Source organism: Eucyclogobius newberryi, unplaced genomic scaffold (genome assembly GCF_026437365.1).
Source record: "Eucyclogobius newberryi isolate DKJ021-1_F unplaced genomic scaffold, fEucNew1.0.hap1 SCAF_17, whole genome shotgun sequence".
NCBI classification, from domain to species: Eukaryota; Metazoa; Chordata; class Actinopteri; order Gobiiformes; family Gobiidae; genus Eucyclogobius; species Eucyclogobius newberryi.
Window position 1 is genome coordinate 10,071,720 of NW_027315801.1, and position 21,084 is coordinate 10,092,803.

At 38.3% G+C, this 21,084-nt stretch overlaps 1 protein-coding gene across 7 annotated transcripts in view; it reads left to right on the top strand.

Moving 5' to 3' along the window:
- Positions 1-21,084, top strand: part of magixb (MAGI family member, X-linked b) — a 60,162-nt gene that overhangs the window by 6,200 nt on the left and 32,878 nt on the right. For all 7 annotated transcript variants that reach the window (XM_072449032.1, XM_072449035.1, XM_072449033.1 and 4 more), the window contains exons 2-3: positions 10,386-10,675; positions 15,242-15,358. In XM_072449032.1, the coding sequence (XP_072305133.1) occupies positions 10,396-10,675; positions 15,242-15,358 (397 nt within the window). In that variant the 5' untranslated portion in view covers positions 10,386-10,395. The remainder of the gene's footprint in view (positions 1-10,385; positions 10,676-15,241; positions 15,359-21,084) is intronic.

Here is a 21,084-nt window from a genome sequence, read left to right on the forward strand (position 1 = left end):
AGTCACAGCAATACAGTAGTAGCATACGTAGTGCCACTACTATATATATATATTTTTAATAGCACTAGAAGTAGCAGTAAAATGTTATGTTCTCAAACATATTCACAATATTGTCTACTTCAACTTGAGTGATTATAACTAAAAAGCAACTGTGCATTTCATCCTTCTTCGCTCTTCAAAGCTATATTCAAACTTCACAATGACAATAGCCTTCCACTAATGTCACTCCATGCAATGACATCACATTTGTTTTGTCACGGCGCGTCTTGTACACGGAGTCAACTGTATTATTGCATAACCATCAGTCATGCTTGTTCGTGTCCGTCTGGTTTATGCAGACACATGGACAGCCCTCAAGTCGGGCAGTTGTTTGTTCACCGTCCGCAAAGAGGTCTGACAGTGGACGGCGGTGTGACAGATGTTGTTCACATTTGAGCGGACGATACAAACTTAGGCATGTCATGATTTCAAATGTTAGTATAACGATCACTGTGAGAATAAACATAGCCATTTCAAGATTATTATTAAAATCACGGCCAAAACAACGATATAATCCTACATTTTCTTTCCTTCTTCCACATTACTGCTCCTGCTTTATGAAATCCTACTTTCTAAATGATTAATTTGACATAAACGGCAAGATAAAAAAGCACTTTACATTTACAAAGGGTGAGCAGAAGTTAATGAGCTTTAATCTTCTTTTCTTTGGATGCCTGCCCTATTTTATTTTTTTCTTGCTTTGTTTCTCTCTGGTCTTTTTTATTTTGTTTTATGTTGTTTTATGTTTTATACTAAAAACAATAGCAAAGGGTGTGCAGAAAGGACATCATTTCACTTATAAAATCGTCACATTCATTTTTTAAAGACCTAATTTAGTTCAAAAATTGTCACTTTTCTAAAAATTCAACTTAATTTTTTTTTTTAAATTTCCAGATTATCATTTTTTTAGTCTTAACGATTGTATTGCAACCTAAATAATCATTGATTATCCCAATAAACTTGACATTCCTACAAAGTCGCTTCCAGGACTACACAGTTTCTCGCCTGTCAAAATGTTAAGTGAGTGCGCTGGAAATAATACAGGTTTGGGAAAACTGATGGAGCATTGTAGCCGAGATAATTGCACACGCTAATTTTATTATGGCGTTCTTTATTTAGAGCGGAAACTGAATGGAAGCAAAAGTGCAAGTGTGGCAGCCTGGACCGACAGATAAATGTGACTGTCAGCGCACGGTATCAACACTGGGACGCTTCTGAGTCAAATGGGATTATTACGGTGTCATAGCAAAGACTTTATTTTAGTCAAAGAGGTTTTATCTATTAACTAACACCTTTCATCTGACTAGTATTACATTATGACACACAAAAGCACACAAGCCTTATATCAGAGCTGCAACTAACAATTATTTTTGTAGTCGACGAGTCAGCAATCATGTATTAGATCATTCAACTCGTCAAATAATTATTTTTTATGAGTTTTAGAGATTATTAAAATTGAATTTGATCCCATTTTGAGCTGAAATCTGCAGTTTATTCTCCAAATATTGATTAAAAATTGATTAAAACGAGTACATTTTTATTTCAACAGTCGATTAGTCTTGGTTATTCTGATTTTTTTATGTTGCTAGTGTCTTTTTTTGGTTGTTGGGATTATCTATTTGATCTGTAAATCTCTAAAGCGCTTTTAGATGACTCTTTATATGATGTTGAACTATTAAAATAAAATGACCAGATGTGAATATACCATAGTAATCTTTGTACCAACTCCAGACCTCAATAAAGATTTTAAGAAGGGCATCTGACACAAATATTTACTCAAACAACATCTGTACATTATCAGAAGATGGTTTGCTGTGGTGGATCTGAGGCAATCCTTTCTGAACGCCATTTTTATATAAATATGTCACGTACTAATCAGTAAAAGACTGAATTTGAAGATTAAATGATGTTACATCCTTACGTTTATGTCAATACGAGTGAAAAGCATAATTTTTCACGACCAATGTTCTTGCTTAGCTTGTTTTAGACTCTGGAGGCAAATATTAGACTATGGGAGGCAACTGTAGTCTCCTCTATTTATGGAAAACACTGGAAGAAACCATAAAGCACAAGTCAAATGGAGACTATTTAAGTTTCGACAGCAAAAACATTAATTTGTGCTATTTTCAAAGTGACACAGTTTTACAAATGAGACCTATAGCCCACGGTGTGATGGATGCTTCTGCCGCGGTGATGGTTGCTGTTGTTTTCTTGTCGGCTCCCTATTACTGAAGAATTCAATTAGTCATTTGTCCTAATGGATGTGTGCTTTGCTCGCACCCTTTATTTTCCTCAAGGTCTTTGAAGACGTCTCCGGCTCAAAGTCAAGTCCAATTCCCCCACGTCCTTGATTTGTGAGTTGACTTTGAATTATGGAGCTCCGTGGCAGGGATCATCTCCGTGTGTGTTCCGTGTGTGGCAACCAGGAGTAAATAGCCGCACCCCCAGAGATGCCAACTGGAATAATTGCATTGTTTATTGGATTTCTTTTGGACGTTATGGCAAAGAGCAGCCATGCAGAGAGGACTGACTTCAGCTGGACAACAATTGGGACGTCAGTAAGCATAGGCTGGTCTCTATTGCAATATATTGGTGTAAACAAAGCAACTGAAGAATATTTTATTCTGTTGATGGATTAGTCTTAAAGGCAATGTATAAAACAAAACAAAACACACAGAGAGAACAAAAGAAACAAAGATAACAGAAGACATCCGATGAAGTTACGGTGCACATTCTCCAACCTAAACCTCACATTTAGACCAAGGTTTCTCATATTAGTCCATTTTCAATTAAGACAAAATGGCATTTTTTCTCCATTTTTTGTAAGGTCAATTTCACGGTCGGTCCAGTCCTTGATCGTTGGTTCATTTTGATCCATTTCTTTGTGATGTCCTTCTTCCTGCAGCCAAAATTGTGCTCCCAAGGTGCATTATTGTGTCTTGGGCAGTTGTGAGGCAAGCAGGATGCTGATGCTGAAGCCAGTCAATAATCCCAGACCAATGGAAGACGGTCGGACAGTCCCAAAACACATGATAATTGTGGGCCACTTGGCATTCTAAATGGTTTTAACTGTAACCTAATAATGCTGTCACGACACAAACACTTCAAACTGAATTTTGATGGTAAAGAATATATTTGAGTCTAGAAACCAATCACAATTCATTTCAAAAATGCTCTTTAAAAGTCAAGGTTTTGACAATTTTTTTCAACACAAAAAAATAATTTACTTTTTTACTCTAATTCTGATAAACATCAAGATCATTCTTAAACTGATCAATACTTGCTTGAATATGCATCTAATCTCTGTACTAGCTTTAGTATTGAATAGTATCTGATTTTTGATACTTCTGTCAAACCCATAACCTTAAGACAATAGCTGAAATAATACATTAAATTGTACAACTCTACAATCATTAATGACATTTTATGGTCTAATTTGACTGCTGTGTTTTATTTTTTGTACTCTGTCTTCTTGACCACCTTGTGTCTGAAATAAAGTAAATTATTACCGTAATATAAACTGTGTGTAGATTCCAAGGAAATATGATGGCACAAAGAAGTTTCTTTTTAATCTCATTTTTGGCGTATAAATGTTGCTTATTGCTTATATTTAATCTTAAAACAGTATTATTATCCAGTAAAATATATATGTTTATGATAATCCATGGGCAACAAAGTATGATTTTTGCCAATATATTGTCCAGATTGACAATAAGGGACCATACGGGGGCCACCATAGTCTCCCACAAATGAGAAACAGTATAAACAAACTATATATTCTAACCACTCAAAATTCATGTAATAAGACCAGATTGTTTCATAACATTTGCACTTTTATTTGTACAAAGCAGTTCTGTAATTACTTAAATAAAGGACAGATATGATATGTAATACATGTGCTAGAATGCCAGTAAGTTAAAGTCAAAAAGTCAAAGTCAGTGTGACCCAAAAAACGGCAATAATTCAAATGTTTAAGTGAAGCAAACGCCCCTTCATTGTGGCTGATCACCTGCGAACAAAGAATGACGAAGAATGGCTTTTGAAGGCGTCTAAATGGGGAACAGCGGCGCAGATGTTTGCACTGTACACGGAGCACAATAGCCTGCAGCGGTCTGGCATAATGCTCGCTGAAATAAACTCATTCTGTGCGGGATTAAAAACATGACCTCCATGAAAAGCCTTCAAGTTAAACGATGTGTGTTTTGGCCATAGGCGGACTGTCCCGGTATGAGGTTACGCTGAAGGACTCGTGCAGACTGCCGGTCCACAGGAAGTCCGTGAAACTAGAGACTCCATGCAGTGGTCAGCGCTTTGGCGGCCTAAAGGTCAAAATCCCTATAGTGTTGTCTTTTTGTGGAGCTGCACATCCTTCAGTATGTATGAGGTGTCCTGAGAGACGCTGCCAGTTTTTATGTTCATTCTTCATACTGCAGCGTTTCAGAGGAGAATGACATTTGAAAAATATTCTCAGCTACCGGTAATCTCACTCCAAAGTGTATTTTCTATTATTGAACAAACAAAATCAGTACAAACATAAGTTATGAGACAAGTAAAAGCATTCACAAACACTTTAACTAGGGGATATCAAGATTATTAGGTTAATTGATAGATCATTTCATTATTTAAATCATAACATAAGAACATTTTCCAGTCTAAAAAATTATTCTGAATATAAATAGCTTTTTATCTAGCTTTTTTGGGTCACATTTCAACTTTATTTTGTCATTCAGAAAGTTCAGTTCTGTAAAGATGGTCACAAACTTGAGGAGTAGTTGCGTGTTAGACAATGGGAATGAAACAAAATGTAAGATTTCACTGCTGTTTTGCCACGTAAGAATAATCCTGATGTTTATTCCCCCACAACATTAACATTTTATATTGTTAAGTCCCTAAACTGTAACACACATACTTATTGGACCATTATCTGATTTCTTCATGTGATTAGTTTTGCTTAACCTTTACTTAAATTAGGAAAAGACATTGCAAACTGCGATCCAAACAGCAGTACACGTTGAAAACAAAAGTCACAATTCATGAAACAGTCAAATAAAAGCAACTCATTGGTCAACGGGAAATATTGTAGTGGTTTATCTTAGCACGGGGGTTATACAATCAGTAAGCCCCCAGTGTTTTCAAGTTTAATCTATTGTTGTGGCTAATATTCAGTCTAATCCGCTTTGTCCACTTGATCACAGGTAGCGTGTGTTCTGAATGCCTCCTCTAAGCTCTGAGCAGTCGGTGGGCTGTGCTCTCGGGCGATGTGAATGTCCGCCGCGGGACGAGTCCAGGTTCCACTGGTCCTGACAATGCTTTCCTCATTAAACCCCCATCAGACACACAAGGTCAACACAACAGATACAACCAGGACTGTGATGCGCATTATGCAGACGGCACAAACGCACACAACTCCCTGATAGCACACAATAATACCAATCATTTGTTTTATTTTTAGCTTTTGAACGACTCAAGATGTCAGAAATCCGTGTGAAGTGAGTAAGGCTGGAGACTCACATGCTCCTACTACAATGATTCCCCTTGCTTATTGAGCTGTCTGTATTTATATGTGATAAAAGGTGTTTACGTTCACTTTATTTCCATGTATGTGAGTTGTGTTTCAGAAATCAGGTCAACGTTGTAGCTACAGAAGGTTTAGCAGCAGGAGAGAAAGTAAAGGATTCAGGCCAAAACAGACGTTATTGGCATAACTGCTTACATTTTTATTGTAATTCTGTAAAAGACTCGTGGTCCTGCTTTTGCTGGTTTGAATGTGCTTTCTATGTGGCGCATCAGGTTTTGTTCCATGTCCTGGTTTCGTCCATGTAGGGCCAAGTGTGAGTACAGGATTTGTAAAATGTTATTCTTGTTAGATCCCAGTTTGGTAAAAATCTTTGCAGATTTTTGAACACAGTTGGAGTGAAGAGTTTCTCAAGGTTATTCATTATAAGTATGTATAATGCAATAACACAAAAGTAGAGGACGTCTGATAGAAATGTACTGTTTTTAAAATGAAAATGCTAAAAAAGGCTGGTTTTTTCATGATTTACCTTTTTCAGTCTAAATTTACCTTGATTTACTATTGGTTTGGTTTCGAGGTGCAGAGAGGTTAGCGCTCTCGCCTCTCTGTGTTACCGTGGGTTCTCTTCAGGTTCTCCGGCTTCCTCCCATCATTCAAACACATGCATGTGTTTGGTAAAATTGGCAATTTTAATGAGCAATGAATAGTAGAAAAAGCTTCAGTTGTAGTCATCTGGACTCAGTTTGAAATGTTTTTTATTTTTATTTTTTCAAACTGAGTCCAGATGACTACAACTGAAGCTTTTTCTACTATGGAACACGCCTGGACGAATGAGGGATTACACCGACATGAGCAATGAATGTTTGTCTGTGCGTCTCTGTGTTAACCCTGTGACGAGCAGGTCCCTGTCCAGGGTGTACCCCGCCTAAGGCCCAAAGTCACTGGGATAGGCTCCAGTCACCCCTCACAGGAATAAGCGATAGAAAAAGAATGAATAAATACTATTGGTTTCATCTCTGTTAAGCTTAAATTTTGCAAGGTTATTAGTTATAAAATAAAATAGCCAGGAGAAATTTTCCAAAGAACTAAGGCAGAGCAATATATTGCTAAAGTATTGATATCCCCTTGTTATTGACTAATAAATGAAATATTTGAATACAACTGAAATGATTGTGTCAGAAAGTATATTGACATGTTGCAATAACATAGATATTGCAGTACTTAACAGCCATATCACAACTATTTCCAATATCGTGCACTCCTACAAAATACTTTATTTTTGAAGTAATTATGAACAAATTTGACCTGCTGTTGCATCTCATCTGCATTAATATATGGCCTTTCATTCTATATCTTCTGAGTTTTTTGGTCTTACGTGGTAATGAAAAGTATCTCAGGCATTTTTTCAACTCTGTTGAGACGTTGAGATAAAGTCAGACAATGTCACTCGAGCCTAGTGTAAACCTCCAGCACCAGGATGCCTCTTTGTCCTTTCTTTCTACCGAAATCCTCAGTTGTAGAACACAAGGGTCTTTTATTCTTTAATCAGCTTTCCTCTCTGCTTCCTATTATAACCTTTGTACATTGAAAATCCCACCTGAGACTCTGCTCTTTTGGTCAAGCACCAATAGGGAGGAAGTGTTAAAGGGGATGAGTTTGAAGTCGCTGTCACTCAAGAAAAGGGGATTAGACCTGTCACTCTCCGTCTGTTGGGTGGGACCATGTTCCCATCACAGCACGTTGCTTTGGGCATTGTTATGTCCATGTCCCTGCAAACTTAAGCCTGACGGAGCTGGTAACAAGGCTTGAACTATTTGTAATTGCTAATGCCGCGTGTCGATAATGGAAATGCAGATCAGTGAACGTCTCCATCGGGAGCTCACATGGGTTGGCTTTCAGGTAAAGAGGAAGTCGATGAGTAATCTGCCCAACTTTAGCCTCGTCAGGAAGAACTGAAAATTAGTTATTGGCAAATATTGAGTACTCAGAAAATATTGATGCTTGTTAATGATTTTACACATGTTTCAAGTTATTTTGTTTCTTGTTTATTTGAGTTTAATACATTTGAAAGGCAAGCTAACTGTATTCTGATAAGCCTTTTCCATTTACTTCGATTGAGAAATTGTAGGAAGTAGGATTAGTGATGCCTTATGGATTAAATTCGAGCGTGCATTGTCAAACTACAGTGATCTTCTACAATCATTACTTCTACAGCTAAACTTAGAAATTCAGAAATACTGTATGCTCTACCTTCGACTTGATATTAGATGCTATACATGAATATAAAACATGACACAATGTATTTTAGTTTTTCAAATTTATATGTTTTTCAGTTTTTCAAAAATCTATATATATAAACAGAACAAAAAAGAACACAAAACATTTAAATATCAAACATGACGCACAGAGAGAGCAAAAAAGAAAAGAAAAAAGAATGTTGGAACAAAAAAATGTATAGACAATAGATGATCATTTTAAACAATAAATACTAGATCATTCAACGTTGCTCTAATACTGTCCAGAAAAGTTCAAATCTTCTTCTTTTCAAATCTTCTTTTTAATACTTTCAAATGAGTATCTTGTTTCGAAATTACTTTTAATATTGATTAGTAACTGATTTTGGATACTTTTCAAAACTCTAATACCATGTAAATGAGTCAGTAATATGGTTGGTAGTTTAACATTTGCATAAGTAGTCCCAGACGTGGAATTTTCTCATCTTGATATCGCAATTGTGAATTTGAAGCCAGAACATTAAGGATATAGTTTAAAAAGGAAGTTGTCAAAGTTGATTAAAGAGGTGATAATAAGACAAAAACTTGAACTGAACTTTTGTTTCACTACAAAACTAGGACTAAACCTGAAACTTAACCTGGACTAGATCCGGACTAAACAAGGGCCACCCATTCTTCTTCTCCCACTTCCCCGTGGGGAGTGGAACAGGCACATCAATAACCTGTGGACCCATAAACAGTTCTTCATCTACCTTGAAGAACTGGTTCTCCTCCTGAAGAACCGGTTCTCCTCCTGAAGAACTGGTTCTCCTCCTGAGTGGGTCCAGCTCCACTGTCTATCTCACGTCCTCCTGTCCGTCTGAGGGAGTCAGATCTCTCCTTCACTGTGGAACTCCTCCAGGTTTACACTTTTTCCCAAAGAGGTTTAATCGTTTTTCCTGGCCGAGAGGGAGATCTAAGAACAGGGCATGCTGGGACATTAAGGACATGGGAAGCTGGGACATTGCCAAGTCCCTATGAACATTTTCCACTGTCGCCCCTCGAGGCAACTGCTGTTGTAATTTTGGGCGTTACAAAAATGAATTGAATTGAAACTCATTCTTTATGGTTATGTTTCTAATGTAATATCATCTCCTCTTGGTCTATGCTGCAGTTGTGATTCTGCTACTTTTACTGTATGTCTGTGGTGCCAACGGCGTCAAGGTGACAGTGTGTCTGATAATGTCAGAGGAACAGTGTCGGCCGCTCTGGACATCTCTGCTGTCACATCACTGACAAATCAAAGCCAATTTCACCGTGTCAGCGCCATGCCTCTCCACACTCTCGGCTGCAGCTGCACGTGAAGCTTCTCAGCCAGGGCGATATTGACAAAAATGAATATCTCAAATGTTTTTTTCATCAACTCAATAACAATATTCAACATTTAACAGTGCATCAGGAATGTGATCAAATGTGCCTGTAGATTCAACTCTTGCACAAAACTTTAATGGATTATAAAATTAACCACAAAGTGCAGATAAATCACTTTATACCCTTTTTTGGGTTCTGTCTCTTTTTTAGGTCATTTTTATTAGTTTTCATTATAGACAATATACTCAATATTCTAAGTTTGCATTCATCCAAAACAACAATTGTGAGATTCTTCTTTTTTTTTTTGATTATTCAGTTCACAACACAATCATACAACAAGAAAAATGTACTTAACTTTATGATTCAGAAAGTCTGATTTAATAAAACTGATCACATACTAAAGAAATGGTAATAAATTAGTCCTGTGAATGACAATGAATGAAGGATTTCACTGCCATTTGGTGCCAATAACCAAATAATTACGTTCCTTCTCACAATACTCATAACATTAACATTTGAAATTGTGCCATTCCCCAAACGAACATGATTTACACAGTCTGTCTCCCCTAACTAAGACAGAGCTGCTTGTCTTGCTTATACATACACGCTACCGGAGCACAGACAATTGAATCATCTGTCCTGCCTTCGAAAAACAATAGAATAATTGTTCATTGTCTTGCAGGTGGATCTATAAAATTGATGTCTGGCTAAAAGCAACATGCATCACTGTAGCTTTACCAATGCTTTCTAACTACCACACAGCTCCGGGTTCTTTGTTTTTTTTGCCTGTCAAAAGGTGTGCGCTTTCAGTGAACCGTGTCTTCATCTGACTCAAACTCAATTTTTTTTTCATTTTCTTTCCCTGTGACTGTAAATGTGTGGGAATGTTCATTTCGGTTGGTTGCCTGTTTACATGAAAACACAGCGTCAGCCTTGAGCACCCAGGTTGTCGGCACCTTGTTTGCATAAAACACAAGCAGCTCCCTGGTATAGTGCTGAAGTAGTCTAACCTTTAGAGCTGGAATAATTCATGACTTTTACACATCTCGGTTGCCAAAGCAGTGAACCCCCCCGCCTCCCTCACAACCAGACCCGATCCAACTGCCAAAGGTTAACAAAAACCTGACACATTTCTCAGATAAAGTCACAGCATCGTTTTTTTTCTTGAGCTACCTTTCCTAATTGACACATTCACTCGTCTCACACCTTCTGTTCTCTCCCTGCACACTTCCTGTTTCTCCTTACAGTTCGTTCGCCATGTCTAAAACGGCGACAAAGAAGCAGCACTGGCGGTCCAAAGTGCAGGATAGCTTCGTCCCTCTGCTGGGCACGTCCGGGGAGCTGGGGATTTCGGTGGGCGGTGGAGCGGACTATGGAGAGTTCCCCTTCGTCACCTCGGCCCCGGGAGGAGGCCTGACAGTGAGAGATATCATTTTGGAGATTGGAGGGACACCTGTGCTTGGGATGACGCTGGGAGATGTTCGAGGCGTGCTCAACTCCTGCCCGCATCCCGTACGGATCAAGACGGTCCCGCCAGGTATGGACTCGTTTCACTATTAAAGCCAGAGAATGTGAATGGATATGTTGAGGCTCGTAATGTGGGCCTGTCTGCGTTTGCATGTTCTCCCTGTCTCTGGGGCTGTTTTCTCTGGTTTTAACCTAAAACGTATCCAGAAGGCTAATGCTATGCCTAATCCTAGTCCTAGGCAGTCCTAGTCCTAATGTTAGGCCTCCTGACCAAACCTAGCTGAAGATCTTGAGATGGATGTTTGGGTGATGCTCTGCCCTATTGAAGTTTGGGCCAAATGCAGAGGACAAAGAATGAGCCACAATATTAACATAGTGAGTTTGTGGATCTAATAATTAAAAAGTAAAATATTTCCTTAAAAATGTGAACTACCCAATACCAGAGGAACTGAACAAGCTACTATGATATATTTGGTTGAGACAGTGCATGTTAATAAATAAACTGTGTTGCACTTTAAGGACATTCAGTACAACAGTTTGCACTACAGCCCCTTCTGCCACACTGCAGCCCCTGGTTTTCCCACCCAAGTTTGCTAACCAGGCCCAACCACGCTTAGCTCTGAGATCTGATGAGATTGGTCATTGACAATGTGGAACGGCCCTGTTTCAGGAAGAAATTGTAAACGAAAAGCGGCATAAATAAGTCAGATGGTGTACATTTATGGATATGATACGACTTCATTGTTCTAGGGGGAAGTTTGTTTCCACAGATACAATTATTGACATACAACACACATACAACACAGTTAACAAATAATATTAACAGAAAGAATAGGTAGATGGCAGGTCAGCGAGTTTGTTTGCTCAGGATGAAGATGGCTAGTTCATTTGTAATAAAAATTAAAACAACCATGCACAGTAACATGTTTACTTGTTTATTTGTGCTAATCATCTGCTGAAATCTCCATTCTTGCTTTTTATAAAATCAACTGAATTGTTACTTGCAGATCACACCTTTACCCTCTGAAAATGTGTGAGGGAACTCTTGCATACTTCCTGTCGCTTTATTTATTCAGTGCACATTGCCTGAGAAAACACATTCAATTTTAATTCCCTGCCTCCCGCCTCAGACACTTTAACTTGTTGCACACCATTGCACTTGCCTCATCAGACGACACCCAAACAGTCTGCCGCCGCCATCAGCCGAGATCGTGTTCACACACTAAACCTCGCTAAGGCTGCAAGATTCATCACAAACAAATCAAAATCACAGATTGAGGGGGTCACGGTTTGCAAATCTCAATGGCTGCAATTATTCAAGTAACAGAATGACATCTGCAAACAACGAAACATCTGCTTGTATTGTGTAAAAACCTGCTTGGTAATAAACGACCATTCCTCCAGTACGTGACCAGTTTAATGACATCAAACTTGAGGATAAAGTAAAGTTAATATGACATAAAGCTGTTCAAAATAACTTATTTTTCACGTACTACCTCTTCTTGTTTTTATTTGTGTTTTTGTTTGTCCCGAACTGTGTAGCATCTTTGAGTGTCATGAAGAGCAATGTACAAGTCTTAAGCATTATTATTATTAAAGACTGTACTTTTATGGAGTAAAGATTTTATTGAAACGAGTGCATCTAAAATGGCCACATTACGCATATTGTTTTATGAATAATCACACTTATCTAAACATGAAACTCAAATCTAATCGCAAGTATATTTTCAAAGCTCTCTTTATCTCACTGGACAACATTCCCGTTTGGTTATGAACTGTGCGCTTGTTCTGTTGATGGGTTTTGGTCAATTAGTCCACACGTGTCAAGGCGAACTGTCAATACGTGGCTACGAGGTCAAAACCAGCGATGACAAACGACACGTGGCGCTGACGATGTAGTTGTCTGTCACACTCCCAGGGTCCTTGATGTTTAGAACACGAGGGCTGCGAGGAACGGATTAATTCGTTGACTCCAAACAGAGCAATATGTCCCTCGTGTGTCACCTAGCCGCAGCACCCGACGGCCTTGCCCGCGAGATTTATAGCTGATTTGGCCACAGGGGTGTAAATGGAGACCTTTGCTCCCGTTCCGCCCGCCGTTAGACGTATTATCATTCCTGAAGTCTGCCCGTGCCCGCTCGGACAGGCCTGGCTGCGTGGACCCTGGACAGTGATGGATGAGCGCACGCACCAGGTTGCTGCAGCACACGTCCTCTCGCTCACACCGCCACTACAGGTCTCCTCCTCGTGCCGATGCAAGCCAAATCCGCTCCACAGAGAGATGCAGAGCGGTCGGTAACATGGTGGTCAGGTCGTTTAAGGTGTGCCCTACCTTTTAGTGTTCTCGTGTTTTTATCAAAGTCACAGATGTTGAAGCTAAGGCTGTGGTCGACTGAAGACATTCTTGCTCGATTTGTTGAATAGAAAAGGGCGTGGCACGGGCAAAAGCTCTCAAACCTATCAAGTATATCTATGATTTGACCTTGTGTACCCAAACTGCCCTGACAAAACCACAAGATTACAGCAGATCACACGATTACAAATATTTATTAGGAAAACCACTAGTATTTGTCGGTAAAAAGGCAGAATAAACTCACATCTCAAAATAACTCACTACAGACTTTCTCTTCTCGGCTATTCGTCCAAAATAACGTCTACAGTGTTAGTTGAACCGAATTATATTTCTGACCAACATTTCAACACTAGACATAATTTCGTCATTAAATCCCCAGCCTTCATAAAACACGCATGCCATGGACCATACAATGAACCCAAAACGCGGCTCATTTTTCAAAATAAGATTAGAAAAATGTATCTGGACCCTGGAAAGGAGAAAGCATGGAGTGAGTTAGCTGGAAGTTTGGAGTGACCGGTCAGTTTAATCTGCCTTTTCGCTTAAGAATATGCTGTTCCTTACTTCCGTAAATATACCGGGAGTTGCTTTTTGGGAGATTCTAATACATTTGAGATCTTTTGTCAGTGTCACGCAGTGTCCTTTTCAGTCGACTAACTGATGCACAGGGCATGTCTTTAGTCGACCAAGAATGTCTTTAGTCGACCAAGAATGTCTTTAGTCGACTTCGGCCTTAATGTGTAATAACAAGGTCATTCAAATCTACAGATACAAGCAAAATACATTGACAGGAAATAGGTTGACGTCGGTACATTTAATATGTGTTTCTAATTTCTTACACATCTGGCTTGTGCATTTTAAAAATACTTCAAATGTTGATACAAATAATGCATAAAATAGCATCTGCTTTGTAACAGAATGAACAAAAGCCATTGTTCCCCACAGACCGACCAATTCTTCTATTTATTCCATCTTATAGACAGCAGCCATATGGGGCCAGCGATACAGGGCCTGCCTCCCGTGATAAAGCTCTGCCACTGACGTGCTTTCATACCGCAGCGTATCGGGACACGGAGGAGCAGACCGGGGGCAGGGGGGCACGTGGCGGGGGGCAGTCGGCAGGGGAAGCACCGGCTGAGTGGTCGTCTGTCAGGGTGACATGCTGGAGCGGCTCTGGGCCCATCTATAACAGCGAGTGACCTGTCATCAGCCACACAGCTCCTGAAATGATATTAAGAGATCACAGGGAGGAAACGGAGACCCCGCATCGGATCTGCCTCCTTCTGCTCGCCGTATCAACTGTTGTGTCTGCTGTAGTTAACGTCATCCTCTCCTTATGCATGCATGAGATACTATATGCATGAAGGCAATTGGCAGTGGTGGTGATTCCTGAAGAATAATTTACAGCTGCAATGATAATTTTGGAATAATCGCAACTTTTTGACAACTAAAATCTTTAATGGTTCAAAACTCTAAACTCTAAAACAGATGTCGAACAATGTTTTCTAACAAAGACAATGTCATTATGAAATAAAAATGTCAAAGAAAGACTAAACAGTTGTGATTTCAATTAATATATATTTAATTTATCTCGTGCTACTGCCTGTTGATCAGGTCGTTGTAAGAATTGATTCTCAGTTGACCTGTATCTCTAAATCTCTACATCAAAAAGTCTTCTAGAATCTCTAATTTGTCCATTGTATAAAAAGCTTTGGATGGAAGTCAAAACATCTGAAGCTTTTTTAACACCTTTTATCTGGTTAAAATGTATTCAATGTACAATATCCAAAAGAAAAGACGTATCCTTTCAAGCCAAGCACAAAAAGCCAGTTTATTTCCTCCACAATCTGTAGGTATCGCTCTGCATTGCTGTTCATTCTTCTGACTTGTCTTGCTTGTAGGTAGAAGATGATTGGGATCACAGATTTGTTGCTCTTATGTGTAAACATATGCACACAAATCCTTTAAGTTAATTCCCCATGGAGCACAGCACAATAGTCTTTGGATGGGTTCATCTTGAGGTAATTTTAGGTTTAGGTTTTGCTTAGATGGAAGTAAGTAAGAAAAAAAGATGTTGCTAGGCATTGCTTCTCGTTGCTTGCGTCACGATGGCAGGAGAGGCCTTTCTGTGTGTTTCTCTCTCAGTTTGCATGTGATAAACATCTCTTATCACGTGTGATGTGAAAGAGTGTGTGTATCTCAGTGATTTCCTTTGAGAATATGGTGGCACTGCATCATTATTCATGTGTTTCTCATGTTAGTGTTTTGTTTTCTCGTTTCCAGGCTCCTTGTTCTGTAAAGATCTCAGGTTGTTTCTGAGTAAGTGCTTCACGCCGGGCTCCGTGGACAGTCAGCTCCAGCAGGTGATCAGAGAGAACCTCTACCTCCGCGCTGTTCCATGTGAGTCCTCTGGAAATGTCATTTCTCATTTGTAAATCATATAGACTCCTCCAGGAATCACATGTTTGTAATACAGTAGTTGTGAAAACAGCCTGTCACTAATATAAAGGTTTTATCTCATTCATTTTAATGTGGCAACAAAACAACAACATAAATATTGATGTTTGCTGGCAGCGCAGGCATATGATTGTTATTTATATGTTGTATATTTCACAACGAGTGTTAGGAGCCAACGCAACATCCAGCTCCAATTTCTGAAATTCACTTATTAAAGTAGGATTTATGCTACTTGATGAAATAAAACATTCAGTTGTTGTAGTCTACTATGTTCTGGCTGCATTGTCCATCATAACGTTTAATGCTAATTTCGGCTCTAATCGCTTAGGGTGACCAGATTTTCATAATTTGGGAGGGGGGTAATAATAAAATTGTAAAAAGTGCGAGTAATTAAGTATTTTTTTATGCACTCGGCCCATGCACATCTCATTCACACCTCTTTCACGGCTTACTTGTTAGTCAGTTTATAATCTAAGAGGCTTAGAGAGTGTATTTTTTGTTCTGATTATTCTAAAGCCAGATTTCCTCTATTTTGTCTAAATAAACAAATATATCGCCCACTGTACTGTTGGGGTCTCAAAGTGGTCAAAATCCAAGACCACTGGGCCATGTCTTGTATAAAACATCTGCTGGGACATTGGACACAGGGCTCTAAAGTGGAACCGTCCGGGGTAAATGACGACGTCTGGTGACCTTTTAATTACTACGTCAATTAACTACCATAAGCTTCTCTCTTTTACACACAGTAACTGTCTAACGAGGCTCTGGTCTTATTCACTTGTATCAGTCGCCAAATCAGCCCTGGGTTTTCGTAGCTTGTGATGTTTGGAGGCTAACGCTAACTCTCTCATTGAAAATGCATTACAGCTAACACATGAACAGCACCAGCCTTTAGAATGCAGATGTACTGGACGAGTCTGTAGAGATACATAAGACATATTCTACTTCATTCTTGTTGAAATACCTAAAGAGATCCCTGTATTGCTGTTTTTCCTTTTTCAACTTTAACTTTAACTATCGATCATGCATTTATTAAATTACTTTAAATTATTATTAGGTGTTTTTATTGCTCATAAATACCTTGAGCGAGTAAGTATTATGGTGTCACCGGCTTGTACATGGAGTCTGATATGTTTAATACCGAGGAACAATCCAGACTAAATAAAGCTACGTAATGCACCTTTAAAATAATATAATGGAACGTAATGTAATGTGAGTGTAATGCTTTATTTCAACATAATATGACATGAAAAAATAGCAGCATGAGTAGACAGAACGCAGCTTTTAAAATGGGAAAAAAATATTGTTTGTTAGTGTGTCCTGAAATTAATTCTGCTTGAGTTAAACCAAGTTACCTCAAAGCATCTTTTAATTGTTCTGACAAGTATTCCAAGTATTGTTCCTCATATTTCTATGCATGTTAATTACCCCCAAAGATTACACAATAATCTTTGATCAGGTTCACCCTTATAGGAAATATTTTGTGTAGGTTTTCCTCTGATGGCACAGTCTAGTAGTGGATATACATGTCAGACACGTTTTCCCTCTGTTTTCTTCAGGTTTTTATCTGTTTATGTAATAATCTGTCTTGTAGTTTTAAAAAAACCTCAGGCCCCTAAGTCTAATTTGGACATTGCAACTATTTTCAGGACGTGAGCTATTAATTGTGTCAGTTTAGCCGTTAACGTCCTTCTTCTACCACAAAGATATTTTTCTAAATCGCCTGAATAATTGTTACTGAAATTTGGTAATAACGACCATTCAAATCTGATAACAATTCATCCAGCAGCCCTATCACTGAGCTTTCTATAAAAAACAGTATCTAATCAGTGTGTTTATCCTACAAATCCCTATCATCACAAATCATTCAGACCTAATTTGTGATTTCTTGTTTGTCTCTGTGTCAGGCATAGTACAGCACAGTGTCTGTTGAGCTACATCTGTCACTATCTTAATCCTTATGTCGTCATTTACTCCTCATTACTTTGGCTGAAGCGTCGGGTCACACTGAGTTTGGCCAAGGTCAGGGGATTTTTGTTGTTGTTCTTTTTCCCAGCATGCATTGCTCACACTGTTTTGGTTCCGTTGATTGTTTTATCGTAAGAAAGATCAGTCGCTGTTTGATTAGACCCACAAACCATGTTGTTGCAGTGTGGTCTAATCTTGAGTCTTGAGTCCAGCAACTAGGTCATGTGGGGCAGTCTGCCACCACTACGCTCGAGTGATAGGGCAAGACGTAGGTGAATTATAAAAAGCGGTGCTAAAGATAGGACCGTTTCCATCAATGTTTTGAGCAAAGCTGAAAGATACAGTTTATGGATAAAGAGATAGATAAAAGAGAAGTAGATTAACCACAGGAATGAAGCAAATACATAACTGCACCAGAGTACTTAGACCCTCCTTCTCGACTAGGAAAAACTACAAAAAAGAAGGAGAATTTTTTAATTTTTAATCAATAAAAGGCAGCAAATAAGAGTAAAGGAATACGATCATACAGTTGCTTCCAGACGGGTATAAAGTGATATTTTTGCATTTTTTGCAGTACTTGAACATTTACAGGAACATTTTAGCTCATTTCCGATGATTGCCAAGACATAATGGTCAGAGTATTGTCATTGGGATTGTAAAAAATAAATAAAAAGAGAGATATTGACTTTGTCTTACAGATGACACCACAACAACTTTGATATTAAAATGCAGCGCGTCACTAACTTGAGATGAGTGGCAGGTAGTTTGTAGTTGTTTGCATGCTAAATTTCTGGTAAATAATGGACATTGTTTCTAACATAATACTGTATAAATAGTCAGGTTTGACATTTGTGCATTTTCCCTTGGTAGGTTTCTTGAGAAAATGCCACATAATCAATATGACTCCCATCATCACATTCTAGTATCTGGAAATAGCCATGTTATCTGTGATTTACTTACATTCTTATTATTATGTCCTGGTTTAGCCCTGGTTTGAGCCCAGTTTTGTACTGATCTAGAATAAATAGATAGATAAATAGATAGATAGATAGATATATCTTTATATCTGAACATCTAGCAACCATATCAGACCGTACTTGCATTATAGAATACAAATTAAAAAGATCATCTTATTATTCTGTGACATTGTATTCCCTGCGCTAGAAGCCCATTGTCGACATAACCTTTTGTAACTGTCCGTCTCTCAGGACTAGAATGAGTGACAACAAAGTCAGGCTCAGCTGTCCTCTTGTAATCCTCTCAGCCGCTGGAGATGACAGTAAGATGCTGCTCCTCACACACACATGCTGTCCTCTGTCATCAAACCACGTCCCATCTGAGCAATGGGTCAGCCATTCTCACAAAAATAAATGAAGAACTTTTAGGCTTTTGGAACATGTGTTTGGCAAAAAAATGCGGTGTAAATGTCTTAGTTTTGGATAAAGGAGAATGGATTGTGAAATTAATCTGAAATGTGCAAAAAATGCTCACACTGTTGGATGTTTTCAGTTGCAAGATAAAATCAAATACGTTGCATGGAAGATTGACCTTGCATCAAAAGGGCCGGGCAATATGACGATAAACATCTTATCATTATCTGAACAATAGACCCTTTTATTGATGAATTAAAGGTGGACGATATATTGAAACAATATATTGATATAGTTGAATATTGAGTATATCGTCTGTGACAAATATGATTTTAAAACGCGGAAAAATAAGCTTCTTAACAACAAAAAAACAAACAAATAAAAGTACAATTTGATATTTCTGCACTTTTCTTGGTTAATTTTACAGTCCACTGATGTTTTACGCCCACCCCAACTCCACATCAAAATTCACCTCTTTTCTTTTTAATGCTGCTCCTTGTTAAACCTCTTACCTCCTATTGATCTGCCTCTGTTTGAGTGACAGGTGGATTCAACCAATCACTGCACAGTAGCGTGAACTCTTGAAGGAAGCCAGTGTGAATTTACCAAGTGTAAATGCATAATGATAAAATCTAAATCATGATCTGACTCCAAGAAAATTGCAGTAATAAAAATTAAAAAAAATGACTGAGCCTATTATTAATTGACAAACTATTTAGTAGCTTGGTAAAAAAAAAATTGGTAACGTAGTAATTAGCAACCGTGTCAATGTTCAATTATCTCCAAGTTAATCGATTAATCGCAACTAATCATAGAAATAGCTGTCAACTAATTAAGCAATCTAATAATCATTAACTGGTCTATACACAGACTCCAACACTGAAAATATTCTCCATCTGGATGTCCTCAAATGGATTAAATTCAGCTTTATCTGGGTAAAATTGAGTAAAATTCTGATATTCACTGTTGTGTCGAATTAATCAATTAAGCAAAAGAATAATCGCTAGACTTAATTAATTACCAAAATAATTGTTAGTTACTTCAATGCAATACATTTTTTGGCATATCGCCCATCACCACTGAGACTAAAATGCAGCTTTTTGATTTCAAATGAATTTTTAACTGTCAAAATGAGTCAGTTTTCCAAAACCTTTCTTCCTTGCAATGATTTTGATGGTGTTTCGTAGGTGATATTCCTCCCGCCTCTGACCACATCCCATTAGAGCAAAAGACCTCAAACACGCTGTTACTTGATGCAAGGGTCCCATCAAGTTTACTTTACGCCGCGGTCTTTCAAATCAATCATCATTTAAGAGTCTTTCAGTGTAAACACGTTTCAGAAAATGCTTTATTCGTCATTTTGAAGCCTGGTTCTATTTAAGGAGAGTCTCACAACCTCCGAGTCCCTTTGAAGAGACGTGCGGCTGTGATGTCGCATTTGGCTCTGATGCAAAAAATATCATTACAAAGGCCCGTCAGAGGGCTGCTGCGGTGCATAAAAATGGAAATGAATGGCTGAATTAAGTGAGTGCGGGCTCCTGTATCAATAATCTGGAGGGGGGAATTAAATTAAAAGCAAATGGCTATCATTGCCAAGGAGGGAACAGGAGGAGAAGTGGAAGAGGTGCAGTTTTTATGTGGTCATCTCATCGTTTTCATCGTTAAAAAAAGGCTGGATTTGCCAATTTAAAATGAGCTTTCCTAACATGCTTTCTAATGAATACAATTACTGTTAAATGCAGTTATTATTCCAGCTATAATCAGTAGTTGTAATCGACAATGTAATGATTTAAGGTTTATGTTTATCTTGATTTTTTTATTGCATATTTTTTCATTCATGCTGTTCTTGTACTTTGTGTAGCTATACTAACATTTCACCAATGTGGGACAAATAAAGGCTGTCTTATCTTATTTTATCGTATCTATATATATAAAAAAAGCAAATCATGATTTTTTTGTAATACAGGTGTGTTCCTTCTGCCTCACAAAACTTAGCCACTTGTTTGCTGAATCAACTGTGGCTTTTAAAACGTAAATAACAAAATATTATTATCTCTAACAATTTGTCCTGTACATGTTAACCTTAACATTAGTTCAGTTCAGTTTGTTTATTTGAGTTACAAGAAAGGTAGTGGGTTTGTGCTCAAAAAGTAGAAGGAAAAAGTTAATGCCTTTGCGTAGCTTTCAGTTATGACCCAAACATTGTGATCGTGATAATAAAGTAGCTCTTCTTTCTAAACTTTGTAACCATCTGTGTCCCTCTAATCTACGTCATTCCTCTATAAAAGACACTATCAATGATCAGGTTCAGCTTTCATGCCTTTTATTACT